This window comes from Streptopelia decaocto, assembly GCF_964273445.1.
Source record: "Streptopelia decaocto genome assembly, chromosome: 18".
NCBI classification, from domain to species: Eukaryota; Metazoa; Chordata; class Aves; order Columbiformes; family Columbidae; genus Streptopelia; species Streptopelia decaocto.
In genome coordinates this window covers 10,433,680-10,452,275 of record NC_138673.1, presented here as the reverse complement: position 1 = coordinate 10,452,275, position 18,596 = coordinate 10,433,680, and the positions used below count along the sequence as shown (strand labels likewise).

General features: G+C 50.4%; 1 protein-coding gene across 5 annotated transcripts in view; it reads left to right on the top strand.

The window, feature by feature from the left end:
• NF1 (neurofibromin 1) overlaps positions 1-16,842 on the top strand; it is a 70,218-nt gene extending 53,376 nt beyond the window's left edge. For 2 of the 5 annotated variants that reach the window (XM_082068665.1, XM_082068663.1), the window contains 17 exons: positions 854-1,068; positions 1,255-1,316; positions 1,438-1,552; positions 1,936-2,037; positions 2,413-2,553; positions 2,663-2,789; positions 3,299-3,430; positions 3,901-4,036; positions 4,783-4,940; positions 5,808-5,930; positions 6,593-6,720; positions 7,425-7,525; positions 7,892-8,034; positions 8,860-8,906; positions 9,547-9,763; positions 11,085-11,135; positions 13,008-16,842. In XM_082068665.1, the coding sequence (XP_081924791.1) occupies positions 854-1,068; positions 1,255-1,316; positions 1,438-1,552; positions 1,936-2,037; positions 2,413-2,553; positions 2,663-2,789; positions 3,299-3,430; positions 3,901-4,036; positions 4,783-4,940; positions 5,808-5,930; positions 6,593-6,720; positions 7,425-7,525; positions 7,892-8,034; positions 8,860-8,906; positions 9,547-9,763; positions 11,085-11,135; positions 13,008-13,150 (2,141 nt within the window). In that variant the 3' untranslated portion in view covers positions 13,151-16,842. The remainder of the gene's footprint in view (positions 1-853; positions 1,069-1,254; positions 1,317-1,437; positions 1,553-1,935; positions 2,038-2,412; positions 2,554-2,662; positions 2,790-3,298; positions 3,431-3,900; positions 4,037-4,782; positions 4,941-5,807; positions 5,931-6,592; positions 6,721-7,424; positions 7,526-7,891; positions 8,035-8,859; positions 8,907-9,546; positions 9,764-11,084; positions 11,136-13,007) is intronic. The other 3 variants (XM_082068666.1, XM_082068664.1, XR_014185665.1) reach the window with 2 other exon arrangements.
• Positions 16,843-18,596: the final 1,754 nt, after the last annotated feature.

The following is an 18,596-nucleotide window of genomic DNA, read 5'->3' as shown; positions in this document are numbered from 1 at the left end:
AGGAGAAAATACGTCTGTGCTAAAACTGGCTGATGTGCATCTTTTGAATGGTTGCACGATATAGTAACAAAAATATCAATTACATAAGGGAATTGTGAAACTGTACTGTTAAAACAGGTATTTTTCATACTGCAGTATTTTAGCAGTCCTAAAAATACTTGGTATTAGCTGATATGTATCTGTCACTTCTTACCACAGAAGTGGAGCTAAACCCAGGCTGGATTTTGTGCAGAAAAGAAAGTTTATGTAATCTTGTTCTTATTTTTTTTAAGTATCTGAAAGCTCATGTTACATCTATATATATCAACAGTGTGTGAATGTGCACACACGTATATATGAAGAAAAGCTTTGCCTTGACACACAGCAAGGCGAGCCTTTCTGCTCAACAGGAATTTGAAGAACGCTGGATTTACACGAAAGTTCCAAACTGTAAAAATACCCCGTGTTAGCAGCAGGGCTGTCGATTCCCCTGCTCTGAGCGGCTGTCGTGTCGGCGCAGAGCCAGCCCCGGCCAGGCCGCCGCAGCGACAGCTGCCGGGGTTCAGAGCAGGAACCCGCCGGCTCCGCTGGCTGCACCGCTGTGAGCAGGCGCCGCGCAGAACCACCGCCAAACGGGGTTCTGCTCCCTGTCTCAGAGTCCCCCTGCCTGCTGGTGGCTCAACAGCCTCTGCAACAGGCACGGGTTTTGGGGCACTCTCTGGGAAAAGCAACGAAAAAAAGGTGCTGGAATGTGCCAAGTGACACATAGGATGATTATCTACTTCTGGATTTGTGGGAGGGTGAGCCTAAGAGCGTTGAACATACCAATTGGATTTCAGTGGTTTATATTTAATATATAACCATTTTTCAACAGAGGAGACCAAGCAAGTTTTAAGGCTGAGCTTGACTGAGTTCTCTCTGCCCAAATTTTACTTGCTGTTTGGAATCAGCAAAGTGAAGTCGGCCGCGGTCATAGCGTTCCGCTCCAGCTATCGCGACAGGTCCTTCTCCCCGGGCTCCTACGAGAGGGAGACTTTTGCGCTGACTTCGCTGGAAACCGTCACCGAGGCGCTGCTGGAGATCATGGAGGTACGTGGGAAACCGCCCGGCTCGTACTGTGTACGGGCAAGCAGCGCAGTGAGATGGGTCTCCCATCAGGGGCTGTAATTAGTAGTGACGGAGCTGACTTCCGAGAACTAAACTACCTGCACATTCTGAATTTTTAAAAGCCTTTTTTTAGTGTAACATGTATTCAAACAATATAATTCTTTTTAGGCTTGTATGAGGGACATTCCAACGTGCAAGTGGCTGGACCAGTGGACTGAACTAGCTCAAAAGTATGTTGTAGATCTCAAAAGATAACCCCTGCCTGCCTGGGGGGTACACTTAGAACTCTTATCCTCTCGATATACAGCCTGTTTAGTGTGTATTTGTTTGATATACTCTGTTTCTTTACAGGTTTGCATTCCAATATAACCCATCGCTGCAGCCAAGAGCACTTGTAGTCTTTGGCTGTATAAGTAAACGTGTGTCTCATGGACAAATAAAACAAATAATCCGAATTCTTAGCAAGGTAATATTTTCTAAAGACAGTTCCATTCCATAGCAAGTAAACAATGTGCAAAATGTGTTTCCCCGTAAGCATTCGGACTTTTATGGACATAAACTTTAACTGAAGAGCATCTGAACTGTGAACGAGCTCCTCTCTAATTCTTGCGCCCTGTCCTGCACCTTTACTTTGTTACCACCCGCTGTGCAATCGCCTTCAGCAATTCCTGTATCACTTCTCTCTAGATCTCCATTTGTAAAAGTCTTTGGGAATTGGTTTAAAATGAGCTCAAGCTTTGTAAAATAATTGAGAGCAACAATTGTGGTTTAGAGCTTTGATCTTCTTTTTACAAAGCAAAATATCATTATGGTTGTATCTTTAATTACTTTTTTTTTTCCCACAAAAAGGGACTTGAGAGCTGTTTGAAAGGCCCTGATAATTACAACAGCCAGGTTCTGATAGAAGCTACCGTTATAGCCCTCACCAAGCTGCAGCCTCTCCTTAACAAGGTAAACTACTGGATTTATGGAGTAAACAGAGAACCTAGTTCGTAAATGAAAATTATGACGATGGGTACAATCTCAAAAATATAAGTAAGTGTTGTGGTACGTGAAGTTCACACTTGGCTGCTGTACTCAGGCCCAAGTGCTGCAGACGGGAGGGGGGTTGGACGTGTGTGGGGCCGTGGGGCTGCTGGCCAGTTCGGCCCCGGCCCGGCTGGCGGTTCAGCCCCGGCCCGGCTGGCGGTTCGGCCCCGGCCCGGCTGGCGGTTCGGCCCCGGCCCGGCCGGCGGTTCGGCCCTGGCCCAGTCAGCGGTTCAGCCCCGGCCCGGCTGGCGGTTCGGCCCCCCCCGGCCGGCGGTTCAGCCCCATTCTGCTCCGCAGGACTCCCCGCTGCACAGGGCCCTGTTCTGGGTGGCCATGGCCGTGCTGCAGCTCGACGAGGTGAACTTGTACTCAGCGGGCACCGCGCTGCTGGAGCAGAACCTGCACACCCTGGACAGCCTGCGAGTCTTCAACGACAAGGTGAGCAAACCCTCAGAAAATCACTGCTTTGTCACTTTTTAAAACACACTTGAGATGTGATGAGTAACTTTCAACGAGGCACTCATGTGTTTTGTGTTTTCTGGGTCAGAGCCCAGAAGAGGTGTTCATGGAGATCAGGAGACCTCTCGAGTGGCACTGCAAGCAGATGGATCATTTTGTTGGGCTGAATTTCAACTCCAACTTTAACTTTGCGCTAGTGGGACACCTCCTGAAAGGTGAGGATACAGATTGCTGTTCGTTTTAGACACAGAAATAAAAACAAGTCCGAGGACAAGGGGGAAAAAATAGGTGGTGGATTTCAAGTCACTTGGGTTAAGAACAGATACAGAATTCAACGTTCTTTGGCCAGAGCACTTTGCCAGGTTTCCCGTGTCGGAGCTGCCCCGGGCTCTGTGGCTCCGTCTGCTGCAGCGCTCGCCGCTTCCCCGGGACGCTGGCCCTGTGTGTTGGCCTGTGCTCAGGCTCGCTGCTTCTTTTGGAAGATGGATTTGTGATATAATAGGTATAGCCACAGACATTTGAAATCATGTGGTTTTGTGGGAAGGGACAGAAAAAAATAGTCTTGAACATGCAGTTTCTGTTAGCATTGTGCTTCCTTACTGTTTACATGAAGTTTCGTGAAAACATGCTGAAAAATATTTATAAATATTTGAAAAATGTTAATGCTACATAAATATGCACTAAAATTAAATCTAATATGTGGTTTCTTAACCTCGTTTCTTAGGGTACAGGCATCCCTCTCCCACCACTGTAGCAAGAACAGTAAGGATTTTGCACACACTACTGGCTCTGGTTAACAAACACAGGAACTGTGACAAGTTCGAGGTGAACACCCAGAGCGTGGCTTACCTGGCAGGTAACGTGGAACAAACCCTCCTTAAACCTGTGCTGACGGAAAAGGAATGGATTCCTGTGGGAATTGTGATGGGCTTGGGTTGACACAATTGTACCAGCATAAGGGAAACCTGTGAGCGGGGATGGGCTGGGGACCCGGGTTCCAGCTCCTCGTGCACCCAGGGCTGCCCGGCGGCTGGGAAGATGCTTCGGGGAGGCTGAACGTTCCTTCGAACGTTCGGGTTTCATGGGGTCTGAAAACAGAAATTGTGACCATGTGAGAGCAAATGTTTAAATTGTGTAATTCTAACTGGATGGGCAATAGAATGACTTCAATGACCTACTTTTAATCTGTACATCTCAGGAAGGTGTAATTACATCTCAATGGTCATCTTTATACTAAGTAAAAAATGAAATGGATGGAATTTTGCTTGCGTTCTTCAATGTGTTCCGACTGTGGAAAACTCATGTTAGCTTGCTTTGAATTTTCAGCTCTGCTGACAGTATCTGAGGAAGTTCGAAGCCGCTGCAGCCTGAAACATAGGAAGTCCCTGTTGTTGACAGACGTTTCAATGGAAAATGTTCCTATGGATACATATCCCATACATCACAGTGACACTAGCTATAGGTTGGTTGTCTGACTTTCAGATGTCATCCAAAGTTCAATGTCTATTTGTTGTAGTAAGTTATCTAAAGGTAACTGTGGTATATGGAAAACTGAACCCCGTTTCATAAAGTGAAGGTGAAGTTCTCTCATTAGTTCCAGACCAATATGCTCCTGATACTGAGATGTCATGACCCAGAGTCAGAGAAATCTGGGTACCAAATTCCTATAGATTTAATGTTGAGATCGGTAAAGCCACTTCAGAGCTTTGCTGCTCTGAGGTTCTTATTTGAGAATAAAGTTTAGTTTGTGCTTTTAAGAGCTTCAGGGCACGTACTAAGTAATCACTTGATCCATGTCATTGGAAAATCTTGACACCTTGTAGCCTGTGTATGAGCTGCCCTGGAGCTCAGCTGAGAGATCAACCCAGAAGTGCCATGGGGAGCCAGTTTCTGAACTCAGAATCTCCTTTGAGCATCCAGCATTATTAAATATCTTACATCTTGCCTCATAGGCTGATTTGTTTGTGTTCTTTTCATTGCTTTACTTTGTATCTCTTGATCACTACATTCGTATCAGATTGTGAGTTATCTCTGCCTCAGACATTTTTGCAAGCAAAGTGATTGCTGTTTCTTAATATGTATTTTTGGGAGATTAAGCTGCTAGGAAAGATGGTTTTACATAAGGATAGTATGGCTAATTGAAAAGTATATGCCTAAATGTGCACAGTTTTGAAGGTTTTTCTTAATTGAATTTCTCTGCCCTTTCAGGACACTAAAGGAAAACCAGCCCTGGTCGTCCCCGAAGGGGTCGGACAGACACCTGGCCGCCAGCTACCCCACCGTGGGACAGATAAGCCCTCGGACCCGCAAATCCATGAGTTTGGATATGGGGCAGCCTTCTCAAGCAAACACTAAAAAGCTGCTAGGTTATTAAAAAACTCATTTCCTAATTTGTCTACAGAATGCCTCAGGAAGTGTTACTGCAGAAAAGGACTTGTATTTATTCTGACTTCAAGTGCTGATTCCTGATGCAGAGGAATAGATGCAGTTTCTACAAATTACAAATTGGAGAACCCTGTACAGTTATCTTGGTTCTTGATCACAAAGTGGGGGGAGCAGAAGTGACACAGGAAATGTGCGTGCTGAAGGGGAGAAAAAATAGGGGGCGGAAAGAAGAAGATACTCCAGATGCTAAAGAGTCGTAGTGCCAGTTTTCTGCCACCAGCCTGAGTACCTGAGCTTAGCAACCGCATCCACTGCTCTGCCTTGTGCTGGGAGAGATGGTCCCAAAACATTTCACATGTTTTGGAAGCAATCTGATTTTGATTCATGGCTTCTCAGTGCATTGTGTTTACAAGCAAAGTCTTGATATCAGAGAAACAAGATGAGTTCCTCTGCATAACGGCTGGTGCCCCTTTTACGTTGGATGGTGCATGTGGAGATGAGGGGCATTTCCTTCATTACGATCCTGCTCCTGCTTCCTTTTCAGTAATCACATTTTGGCATGTTAATTGGCTGTGATGTGGTGACCAGGAACCATAGCATGCCCACAGCTTACATATCTGAGTAACTCACATGCTCTGCTCATATGTATCGTGAAGCATTTTGGAAAGTGTGATGGAGAGCGGCATGGTGTGATCGTATTTTCTCTGCCATCCCTGAAAATGGTGAAAATGTCCCCAGATTCCTATCAATAGGTTGTAAATAGGAAAACAGCTTGGCCAGAAAATCAGAAATAGTTAGAATATGGATTTAGGTTTAATGTTTTTAATTGCATGATAAATTGTTTTTAGGTACAAGGAAAAGTTTTGACCATTTGATATCGGACACAAAGGCTCCTAAAAGGCAAGACATGGAATCTGGAATCACAACGCCTCCCAAAATGAGGAGAGTAGCCGAAAATGATTATGAAATGGGTGAGAAACAGGACTAACATTTTAAGAATAATACGAGTTATAATTACTTTGTATATATATACAAAGGATTATTTCTAAATTCAATGTTTATTTGTCTAGGTTACTGCAAGGTAAGGGAGAAACATCTTTCTTAGCAGTGGTTTCTGGAGCACAGGCTTCATGTCACTGGCAACTGAGGGTTGAATTGGAGTTGCTCAGTTCGCAGATGCAGAGGAAGGGGTGGCTGTACACGGGGTGTACCCGTCCTGCACACGGGGTGCATGACATCCCAGTTTGGCTCTGGAGGAGTTGAGCCCCAGCTGCAGGTCCTGCAGGAGCTGGGGCGGGAGCTGGTGCCTCGAATGCCTCTCTTCATCTTCCCACTCTGCTTCCTCCGCCCCACCCCAATTGCAATGCAAGACCAGGGCTCTGTGGGCCCCAGGACCTGCCACCCTGGGCCTGTGTTGGCCTCCAGGAAATTGGGGTGATTGTTGGCCATCGATAACGTCCCGTGTGGTGGTGCAGCCCTGCCAGGAGGGCAGCGGAGCTGTTGCTTTTACACGTGATGAAAAGGCTGGTGCCCTCTGGAGTTTGCAGATGACTGAGTTTGTGGCGCAAGAGCTAATTCTATTTTGGTTTGGGTTTATTTTGCTTTGGATGAGTTGCTCTCTTTTGTCTGGCAGAAACCCAGAGAATATCACCGCAGCAACACCCCCATCTTCGAAAAGTTTCTGTCTCGGAGTCGAACGTCCTCCTGGATGAAGAAGTCCTGACTGACCCCAAAATCCAGGCGCTGCTGCTCACCGTTCTGGTAAGCTCGCGGCCCCTCCACTGCCCGCTGTTCTCTGCCGGTTTTGTCTTCCGAAGCAGCACACGTGTTCCTTGCAGCGTTTCTGAATTCATATGGACCAGAGTCACTGGGGTGTGCAAGTCTGTTCTTTCATTGCTGTTCTTCAGACTTTCTAGGAACCACTTACAGAAATTATTGAAATGTTCTTTGAGAGCAAGTACTGAATTTCCATTATTCTGTGTTGTTTTGTAGAACATGTCCAACAATTGTCCCTTTATCCTGGCAGATTTTTATCACAAACTAATGTTATCTAATAAAGGGATGTGAATATATGATACTGTAAAACTTAAGAAGTGACATTTGTTGGAATCCCAGTGTAATTGAGTTTAAAAATTATTAGCTAGTACATAGGTACAGTGTGCTAGTGCTTTCTTCGGATCTACCGATACATTTACCGTCCTGGTAATCCAGAAACTCAGTTGCCACTTTTGTCAGAAACTGACTGGCTACATTTTTTGCCAAAACAGAAGCTGTTACCAACTGGTTTATTGTTTCCCATATGCACATAAAATAACTTGATTCCATGGCCACAGAGGACATAAATTAATCTCCGTAGTGCTGCTTTCTGCTATTGAGAAACCTTCCCACCTTAAAGTCCAAGAGCAGCAAAGCCTGTAGGTGCTGCAGCGTGGTGAGAACCGCGCTGACGGCTCGTTCCTCCGCAGGCCACGCTGGTCAAGTACACCACGGACGAGTTCGACCAGCGCATCCTCTACGAGTACCTGGCGGAGGCCAGCGTCGTCTTCCCAAAGGTCTTTCCTGTTGTGTAAGTACCTGCAGCGTCGTCTTCCCAAAGGTCTTTCCTGTTGTGTAAGTACCTGCAGCGTCGTCTTCCCAAAGGTCTTTCCTGTTGTGTAAGTACCTGCAGCTCTGGAGGTGGCGACTCTGGCCCCTCCTTCCAAAGGGCTCTGGACCAGCACAGCTGGAACGTGCTCTAGTGGGCTGGATTGTTAGTACAGTGTTTCGGGAGCGCTGCTCATCACAAGAGTCCTCACTGAACATATAGAGTTGGTTTGTACTTCTCAGATCACTGAGGTTTTGAAAATCCCACTTTAACCGCTGTTTGCTGAAGTCGGTTGGGAACTGCAGGTTTATCTAATGACCAAAAATAAGCCACTTCTCTTTTCTTCAGGCATAATTTATTGGATTCCAAGATCAATACCCTTCTGTCACTGTGCCAGGATCCAAATCTGTTGAATCCAATTCACGGGATTGTTCAGAGTGTTGTCTACCATGAAGAGTCTCCACCCCAATACCAGACTTCTTACCTACAGAGTAAGTATTCTTCCATTTTTTAAAAATGTGCTGTATTTTAAGTTATATTTACTACTGAAGATGTTTCAGAATTGTTGCAACACTAGTGGAATAGTCAGTCTTGTGTGGAATAGTCAGTCTTGTGTGGAATCTCTCCAACTTCATAGATCCTATTAAAAATAAAGCGTATTAAAACCCTACTGCCATGAACACCAAAGTGGCTCGCTGCAGGTGTGCACCAGATGTTGAAAGTATTACACCATGTGAGTAAAAAGAACTTGAAAGTCAGTGTTCTGTTTCCACTCACCGATTTAAAGAAATAGAAACTGAATGATGGTGATAAATGACGCGTTTTAAGTTAACCTTGTGAGTTGGGGGTTGGTTTGGTTATTGGTAAGTTCCATGGAGAACCGTTTGGGTTGGGGTGCCCAAGCTCACTGTCACGTCACACTTGGACACGTAAATCCTGGATATTTTTTATGGTCCTTATTCAAGAGTTTTCCAGGAAGATCCGTAAGGAACGGCTGACAGTTGATAAAACCTTCTATGGTGACATAATTTTTAAAAAGAGATGTGTATCCACACGCTAAATTCACCTTTTAAAATACCATCAAGAATTTCTTTGATGACAGTTCTGGAATTTTGAGATTTTTACAACTTACGTATTTCATTACAAACCAGAATGCCTTAATTTCATCTTACAAATGGTTTGGGCAACATTTGGTGTTGCATCTCCAAACGCAAACGTTGGTTTCCCCGAAGCGGATCCGGCGCTGCCCCGTGTGCTCCCGCGCCTGCTGCCGGGTCGGCCTGTGCCCTGGTGCTAACATCCCCTTCTTGTTGTAGGTTTTGGATTTAATGGGTTATGGAGGTTTGCTGGCCCGTTTTCCAAGGTAAGACCAGTACATTATAGATAAATTAATGAGTGGTTTGCCTTCATTTTCTGTATAAAGCACATTGGTGCTTCAGGAAAGATGCAGATAGTGACAACTCATAGAACCAATATGACGCAGTAGGTCGAACGACAGCGGGGGGCCAGGAGCAGCCGGTGCGGAAATGCGCGTTTTCCCGGCCGCTGGTGGGGCCGTGAGCGAGCGCTGGGTTTGGTACGAGCACCCTGCAGCGTCAGGGGTTACATTGATAAGAGCCATCATTCCACAAGGACAGATCTGATGTTACAGCAGAACAAATGAAGGGAGCCCTGGCCGTCCGTGCTGCCGGTGGCGGTGGCGCCGGGGCCGAGCGGAGCAGCGTTTGGCGTGGGCTGCGCGGGGCTTCACGCACGCACAGAGCGGCTCCTCTTTCCTGACCCTGGCTCGCACGTGCTGCTGAGGTTTCACCTACGAGTGGTCTGTGGGTGCCTTTAGGTTAATCTGGAAAGGAGCACAGATCAGTTTGTACAGATGCTCACATCAAATGCTTTTTAGAACTTAGAGGCCAAAGCAGCACGGTATTAGAGCAGTTCAGGAGCAAAGCTCGTAGTGACAGGAAAGTAGAAGGAAAATAACCTTATTTTTCCCTCCTCACCCCCAGCAAACACAAATCCCAGACTACGCTGAGCTCATAGTGAAGTTCCTGGACGCCTTGATCGACACGTATTTGCCCGGAATCGATGAGGAAGCCAGCGAGGAGTCCCTCCTGACGCCCACGTCCCCGTACCCGCCGGCCGTGCAGAGCCAGCTCAGCATCACCGCCAACCTCAACCTCTCCAACTCCATGACCTCGCTCGCAACGTCCCAGCACTCCCCAGGTCAGGAGCTGCTCGGGCACCGCACGGGGCCGGGGAATGTGTGGGATTTACTGGGTTTGTAGCCAAACTCAGCTTCGTTGTCTCTTCAAATGTGTTTATGTGTCAAACTTCATGGCATTCTGGAGTCAAGTGAATATTACACTGTTTACTAAGCTCTTACACCGGGATTTCAGAGGTTGGATTTGTCCAGCACAAAACCTCTCTCCCACGTCCTTGCCAATGAAGGGCTGGCGCTCGTGCAGGCAGCGTCACACGGAGGTCCTGCTCTCCCTTGAAGAAAAACCAGTATTTGTGTAGATACGTATGAAATACAGGCTCAGGTCAGACTGCTGTATTGCCAGAAATATGCTGATGATAAAGTGAAGGCAGTCAAAAAAGAAACAGTCATCAAAGGCAGTAAATGGATACAAACACTGAGTTCCTTCTGGCTCGAGGAGAGGGGATTACAGGGAGATGCAGAGGTTAAATTTGACAGCACAGGTTTTCAGGGTGAAAAATGAAATACCAATTGGCCTTTGTTGGTGTTTCCGGGTCGTATGAAACAGCCTGGAGTGATCACTACTGTGTGAAAGTCTGCGCTTACTGCTTCAGTGCTGTTGTCGCATCATCTCTTACTATTTCTGAGTGTTGTGCCTATTTCCGTGAGCAGTCTCTCTTCATTCTGGCGATGTGAACAGGGGTGTGGGGTTTGATCAGCGACCTCCAGCTTGCTCAGGCTGTGGACCAGGTTCATTGCATTGCTCCACTTTAATGAACCCTAGTTCGTTTCCCTAGTTTGAACTGTTCTGTTAACCCGTGCAGCTTTGCGTGAAACGCGCTTTGCTTGTTGCGCGGTTTGGTTGTATGAGAGGTGCTCGGCTGGTGCTGCAGACCCGTGCTGAGCGCTCTGGCCTCGGCGCTGGAGCGGCGCCGGCCCCGCGGCACAGCTCCCCCTGCACCGAGACAGAGTCTGCCGGGAGAAACACAGAGCACTGGGCAAAACCAGAGACTGGGAAGGTTGGGCCGCAGCGTTTATTGAAACAGCGGCTGTGGGACTTTAAGAGGGATGCAGCTCTGTCACCCACTTACTCTGATCGAGAGCTACTGACACCAAAATCAAGTGTTTGGCAGCACTGAGTGAATTCACATTGAGTTAAAGAAACAGTTTCAGACAAGTGAGTTTTTACTACCATTACAAATACATGAAAAGTTATTTTCTTGCATCTGGAAGCAACGAGGCGAGATCATTGTTACGAACGTTTTGTCTGTCATCATCTCTGCTCCTTTCCCCTTGTCATGGACATTATTCACTTACGTTTTCTCTTTCATTCTGTCTGTGAAGCTTCTCTGCCTTGCTCTAAATCTGCAATTTTCATGCAGCTCTCTCATCAAGGTACACTCTATTTCATCATATTTGCACGAAATCCTGCTTGGTCTGCTTTAGGGTTGGGCTCGTGGCATGAGAGGTGGTTTTACTGATCCTTCTGACACAGGAACGGCTGCAGTGCAAGTGCTAAACTGTTGCTTTTCTTGTGTGATGCTGAGAATACAGACAAAGTCACATCCTTAAGAATAAGGTCAGTTTGGTAATAGAGAAGTGGCTGCTCAGTACATGAAATACTCTGCTGCAGGTACTAAGCTAAAATGAAGAACTGTTTGATGTGAGCTCCTTAGGTTCACTGGAGGTCAGTTTAACTTCAGCTGCACACCACCAGCAATCAGGCACGGGTTCTTGGTGCTGGATCGCAGCGGACAGGAGCTCAGCGTGGGGCTCAGCACCGCCGGGGCTCCGTTCTGCCTGGAGAAAGCGGCAGCAGCGGCTGCGGGAGGTTCCCGTGGGGCTGGTTCCCGCTCTCTGGGCAGCGCGTTTCGGGGCACCCGCGGGCAGCTGGGGCTGGACCCGCCTGTGCGGGCGAGAGGGGCAGCGAACGCCTCATTCCCGCTAATGCCAGTGAGAACCAGCTGCTTAGGGCAATGAGACGTAACTATAGATGTCATTTATAGTAGTAGAATTTTGTTCTAACCTTTTAATTCACTGTCAGGGATCCTGGTGTTTGCTGCTGCTTGTATTTGAGCCTCTCCTGTAAAAGCACCTTCCTGCTCTTCCTGCCAGTGCTGTTAAACACACGCCAAACACACTCATGGTGTTGCAGCTACACGGAGATATTGCTACAGGAATGATTAACTCATAGCAGCATCAAAGTAATAGTTGATTGGAAGCATGTCTGCATTAAACACAGGTCTCAGCTTTTGCATCTTCAAGTCACGGGCTGTGTCCAAAGCTGTTGGAGCACCAGCTCGGCACCCACGGCTTTCCTGCTCTGTCAGCAAGAAGTTCAATAAGCCGCTCATTTTTGAGGTTTGTTTGATGTGCTTCTGTTAGTGAGAGTCACCCAGTCCTGCAGAGAGCAGCCAGAGAGCAGCCAGAGCTGCTCCGCACGGTGTGCGCACGGGGCTCCGGAGCCCGGCCGGGTTCCTCGGCTGCTCCACGAGCCGCCTGCTGCCTGTGCTGGGCTGAACGTACAACAGCAGGTTCCGTGAAGCTTCCCAGACCCGCCTGTTCTCCACGTGTCTCCTGTTAATACCCTGCTTAGAAAACTCTTTCTTTCATTGTCCTTGTTGATTCCTTTTTTCTTACTCTCAGTTTGCCAGGGTTTAAATCATTGTAGTTGGTGTCTGCAGTGTGACACTGAACTCTGGAAGTGAGTACCTGCATCGCTTCCAGTGCTGCTGGGCACGATCAGCCAGCTGAGCCTCCCGTCCCCCGGCAGAGAGGCAGAGTCCCCCAAACGCTGATTTGTACGTGATGTGCTGTTACCAGTCTTTATCTGAGCCGAGACGCAGCGTGGGGGGAATGTAGGTACTTGAATGCACACGAATCTTCTCTGGTAGCAAGAATCAGCCTCTGCCATTGCGGCAGAAATGTGCACGATCCAAAACGAACCTTCCACCCGGTGCAGTTCCCCCGGTTAGTGGCAGCTGTTGATTTTTGGCAGAGGAAGCGCCTGGATTTGAGAGTCTGTCAGTTCTTGCTCCTGGAGAACGCAGAACCCAGAAGACTTGAGTCAAATGCTTCCGTTTGCTCAGTCTTCCCAAAACCGGAGTGGGAAGAGGTTTGATGTGGTGCTTTTGGTGGGTTGGGCACCAGCGCGAGTTTGCTGTGCCGGGGAACCGGCCCCTGCGCGCGGAGCCGAGCGGCGTCGGCAGGACGCGCCGTTCTGCGCGTGCCGAGCTCCGCGTTCACTCGGCCCTTGTGTTTCCCCAGGAATCGACAAGGAGAACGTGGAGCTGTCGCCCACCGCCGGGCACGCCAACAGCGGGAGGATGCGCCACGGCTCCGCCAGCCAGGTGCAGAAGCAGCGGAGCGCCGGCAGCTTCAAGCGACACAGCATCAAAAAGATCGTGTGACTATTTCTTTCTTTCTGTGTTTTGGAAGCTGACCGGCAGGCGCGGCGCCCGCGCGGGGCCTCCGCCGCTTGCCATGCTGCACTTCACTTTTACAGTTCCCATCGTGTCCGCCGTGTTGCCAGATGATCAACTCTTGAAACGTTGCTTGAATTTTAATGCCTTCATTTCCTTTCTTGTGTTTTCGATCTAAGCCAGTGTTTCAGAACCACGTACGAGCTCCCGGCGGCCGTGGAGCCGCGGGTGCGGAGTCCCTGGCGCTGCGGAGCCGGCTCGTGTCCGCACACAGAAGCCATTCCCATAGTGCTGCGTGCTCCGTTCCTGCCTTGTTTGTGTCTCTCTGAAGGAAAGCGCTCGGCCTTCCTCTGTTTGCACACTTTGCAAGGTAGAGGCTTTAGGAGCCAGGGGAAGTTACTTAATCCTGGTTTTAATTCAAACCTGTAACATTTTTAGCTGTGGACTTTTTTTTACCATACTTAAACTTACGATAGCCACAGTACAATAAGCTTAACCAGAAGTGGTGGATTAGATTTTATTTCTGGTAATTAGCAATAAATTTGAGAAGACCAAGAGGCTGCACGAGTCCCATTCATTGCCCAGCCCCCGTAGCTTCACGTGCTTGGACTGTATGTGGACCAGACTGGATGAACTGGCTTTTTTCCAAAGCTGTAATTTAACTGCACTAAGGAAGGTCGTATAGCGGGAAGAAAATCACGGAGAACCGACCATTACGCTCTCGTTGTAGCACTGTTGAAAATGTGTTGCTTTCTTCCACTCAGCACAGGCTTCGGTGTTGCCGCTCCCCTCGGCAGCACGGCGAGGGGCTCCGGCAGCGCCGGTGCCGGCAGGGAAACCGATAGAGTCCCAGCACCGGAGCGCGTTGGGCAAAGCTGCTGCTGTGCTGCCCACGCAGTGACGTAGAAACAGGCACGTTTGCTTAAGGTACATGAATTTAACCGTAACTGACGCTGTGTCAAACGCAGGTCCCATCCCAGTGTTGCAGTGCAATTCCTGCGTCAGCACCGACGTCCCGCGGGCTGCAGGGGGTTGGGTGTGCGAGGTCGGTGCTCGGGGTCGCACAGACCGGAGCCGCAGCGCCCCGCCTGTGTCACACGGGAGCCAGCGGGAAGAGGCTGTCGAGGAAAAATAGTCGATCCACTACCTAAAATAAAATCCTCTAGTGCAATTTTGTCAGTGGCTTGCAGTAAATCAAACTCCACAGCTAAATGATTAGAGAATGGTACAATTTAGTGTTCAGACTTTATTGCTATAGCACATAATTCACATGTATCCACACAGTAACAATGTAACATTTATGTAAATAAAAATACCTTTATTGTATTGATTCATAAAATAACAATTTCTTTAATTTGTTTACAGTCCTGGAAAAACTATGAACACAAACTTAATATGCAAATAGTTTGCCAAACCAAGAGGAAAGCTTAGAGTTAGCAGTTTCGAAATAGATCCCCTGGGAAATACGAAGACTTGTGCAGTTCCCCCCATTTTAGCTGCTGGTGGCGCAGAAGCCGCGGTGGAGCCGCGGCGGAGCTGTGATGGAGCCGCGGTGGAGCTGTGATGGAGCCGCGGTGGAGCCGCGGCAGAGCTGTGATGGAGCCGCGGTGGAGCAGCGGCAGAGCTGTGATGGAGCCGCGGTGGAGCTGTGATGGAGCCGCAGTGGAGCCGCGGCAGAGCTGTGATGGAGCCGCGGTGGAGCTGCGGTTCTGAAGGGCCCGAGCTGTGCCGGTGGGGCCGGAGCTGCCGGGTGGTCAGTGGCCGCGGCGGCGCCGCTGCCCTCGGCACCCGCCGGCGCTGGACCGCGGGTCGCAGCCCTTCCCGTTGCGCCGCAGACAGTGAATTGCAGAAGCCTGAAGATGGGGAGGTCGGAGGAAAAAGAATCTCTTGTAAAGGTAATTTGCTGTTAGAAAATCCAGCTTTCTGATGCTTCTCCTATGAGCAGATTTTCTTTAAACAGAAATAGGATTCCAGATGAACTACGGAGTCAGTTTTGTTTGGACTGGGTGCATTTTAGAGTAACTCTGTCAAGATTTTGCATTGCCTATATGAAAAGTGTCCCTAAATTAGAATTAATGCATTTTTTGAAATACATATAATGGGAAATCAAATGGACAGTGATTCAAAATTACTTTTTATCTGGGAACCAGAACTGCTCCCAGCTCTCAGTCCCAGCTGAAAAACCTGCGATCTGCATCGAGTCCGTTGAGCAAATGTAACTGATTGTGTTTCTGGGAGGAGGGGGAGCCGTCCCGTGTTTCGGGGTGCGCTCCGGTGACAGGACGCGACCCTTCTCAGAGCAGGGGTGTCAAACGCGGGGCAGCGGGGGCTGAATTTGGCCGTGATTACAGTCGAGGGCTGAGGTTTAATGTGGGATCCCACGCACCCCAATCCACAGTAGGGTTCCTCCAGCCCAGCAGCTGGGGAGCTCGAGCTGGGAGCAAGGCGGGAACACGACCTTTCTTTAACAATTAAACTTCTGTTGGTCATTAGTTGTTCAGTGCCTTACTGTCACTTCCCGCACTCACCCGCTCCCTCCAACAGCCAGCGCTGTCCCTTTGCCTTCTCCTCCCTCCCGTTTGTTCTCTCCTGTTGTGACGTTCCCCCTGCTCTGCTGGCTCTCGGGTGCTCGGGTCCCCTCGCCGGCGGCTGCAGGTGCCGGTGGCGCCGGATCCGAGTCCCAACCGCAGCCGCTGCGCTCGGTGCCGGGAAATGAAACCTGCGTTCCAAACAAAGCTGACTGACCCGCGGAGCCCGCGCGGGCGGCGCGCTGACACCCCCTCCTTCGGAGCGCGCTCCGTCGCACACCGACCGCAGCGCCGCGACGTCAAGGTGACGGACGCTTCGTTTGTGTTTGTATTTTCCCTGACTTAAAGATAACTCAGTAGTATTTGAATAGTGCATAACCTGTTAATTACGCCGATGTTTCTGCTTTAATGTGCATGAAGTTTCCAGAACAGGGAGCGTTCTCACCGAGCTGTGGAGCGGCCCAGGGCTGCTCCCAACCGGCCTGTAGGTTTTAGGGCTTTTTCTGTTTCATTCTAAGGGTAGTTTTTTCCAAATGTAACGAAGCACGTCTCATTGTTATGCAACAAACTTACCACAAAGTCACTTTTAGTGTTGGTCCCACCATTTTTTTTAATGCAGTATATTCACCTGTAAATAGTTTTTGTGTAAAATTTGACAGAAAAGTATATTTACTACACTGTAAATACATGTGACAATATATTGTATTATTTTGCTTTTTTGTAAAGCAGTTAGTTGCTGTATATGTATAACATACAAATTTGATTATTCTAGTGTTAGTAACGGTTAACTACTACTACTCCTTCCTGCTGTTGTGTTACGTCATTTACAGAAAGCTGTGTACTATAAACTTACACTGTGTATGATATCTCACTATTTCCATTTGGGCCTCGACTTTGAAAACGTTTCCTTGATCTATGATCCTGTTCATAGTGTGAGCCAGCGCGCGCCGGGCGGGAGAGCCGGGCGGGAGAGCCGGGCGGCAGAGCCGGGTGGGAGAGCCGGGCGGCAGAGCCGGGCGGCAGAGCCCCGCGACGCGGTTGGTGCTGGAGGGAAAATGTAGGAACCGCGTTCAGATAATTGTTGTTCGCCCCCTTTCCCCTCATGTATGTACTTGCCCTTTTTTTTTGAAGTAAAATGTAAATTGAACCTGCTCCCCGGTGTGCGGAGGTCGTTGGCTGGGTGGGGGTCGTTGGCTGGGCGGGGGTCGTTGGCTGGGCGGGGGTCCTTGGCGCACGGGGGAGCGGGGCCGGCGCCGGGCACAGGGCGCTCAGCGGGACTCGGCACAGAAACAAGAACTGGTCGGCCAGATCTCCGCGGCACATGGAGTCCCGGGTAAAGCAAACGGCCGGGACCGGAACAGGGACAGGCCTGGCTGGGCAGGAGTTTTCCAAGCTCAGCTTATCAACTCTACTTATGCTCAAGGTCTAAGATGCCGGGCGGGGGCAGCTGGTGCCTCTGTCTCCCTGCACTGGGCTCCGCTCCCGCTGCCCTCACCGCTTTCTAGGCAGCTCCTCTCGCTGGCCGTGCTCCCCAGCTCCTTGCAGCACCAGCCGTGGCTTTTTCCCACTTTTCCTGGTGATTCTCTTTCCCTTTACTGCCACCCCAGCCCCCCCGGGCTCACTGCCCGCCAGCCCGATGCGGCCTGGAGGGCGCTTAGTGCAGCATCAGGCAGGCACAGGGGGATTTCAGCTCTCGCCGTGCTTGCACACGCACAGAGGGTGCCATGAAAAGTTGTGCGTAGTGCGGAGAGACCAGCTGTCTGTGAACAGGCACGACTGAACGTGGGCGGCGCGCAACAGCAGCACGGAGCCGAAGCACGGGCTGGTTCAGAGCAACGCGATGTGCAGAGGCTCCACGGCCCCGCGACACAAACAGCAGCGAGGCCACCAGGGTGGCTGAGGCAGCACGACAAAACACGGCAAGGAACCGCTGCGTTTGCCCAAAACGCTTGGGATCTGAGCGCCCGTGCAGCAGGGATCAAGAGCAGAGGCTGCCTCTGCGCTGCTGTGAGTTACTCACGTGGAGAGATGCTCACAGGAAGGGAGCGGAGGCACCGCCAGCTCCGTGTGCTCCGTCCTCCCAGCGCCGCGCTGGATCGTGTTCTCCAGGGCTGTTCTCCCTGCTCGCCCTGCAGCCGGCCCAGGCCCAGCCCTGTTTGCACTCTGGTCTCACGCAGCTCCTGAAAGAGGGAAAAGTCACAGCTGCTCCCTCCCTCAGCGGCAATGGCAGCGACACCGCACGTGGCAGCCCCAGCGCTGCCTGCTCAGCACAGGAGGGCTCCGCTGTGGCGCCGGCAGCACCAACACGGCCAGCACACCACCGTCAGCACACCACAGCCAGCACACCGCCGTCAGCACACCACAGCCAGCACGCCACGGCCAGCACAGCACGGCCAGCACAGCACGGCCAGCACACCGCGGTCAGCACACCACAGCCAGCACACCACGGTCAGCACACCACGGTCAGCACACCGCGGCCAGCACACCACGGCCAGCACACCACGGCCGGCACACCGCGGTCAGCACACCGCGGCCAGCACACCACAGCCAGCACACCACGGTCGGCACACCACGGTCAGCACACCGCGGCCAGCACACCACGGCCAGCACACCACGGCCGGCACACCGCGGTCAGCACACCGCGGCCAGCACACCGCGGTCAGCACACCACAGCCAGCACACCACGGTCAGCACACCATGGCCAGCACACCGCGGCCAGCACACCATGGCCAGCACACCATGGCCGGCACACCACGGCCAGCACACCACGGCCAGCACACCACGGCCAGCACGCCGTGCAGCCCTGGCTGCCGGCAAAGGCCGCAGCAGCGAGCAGCTATGGACAGATGGGACCGGCCGGCGCTGAGCGCACCGACCTGCTGCGGCACCGGGAGGGCCGGATCAAA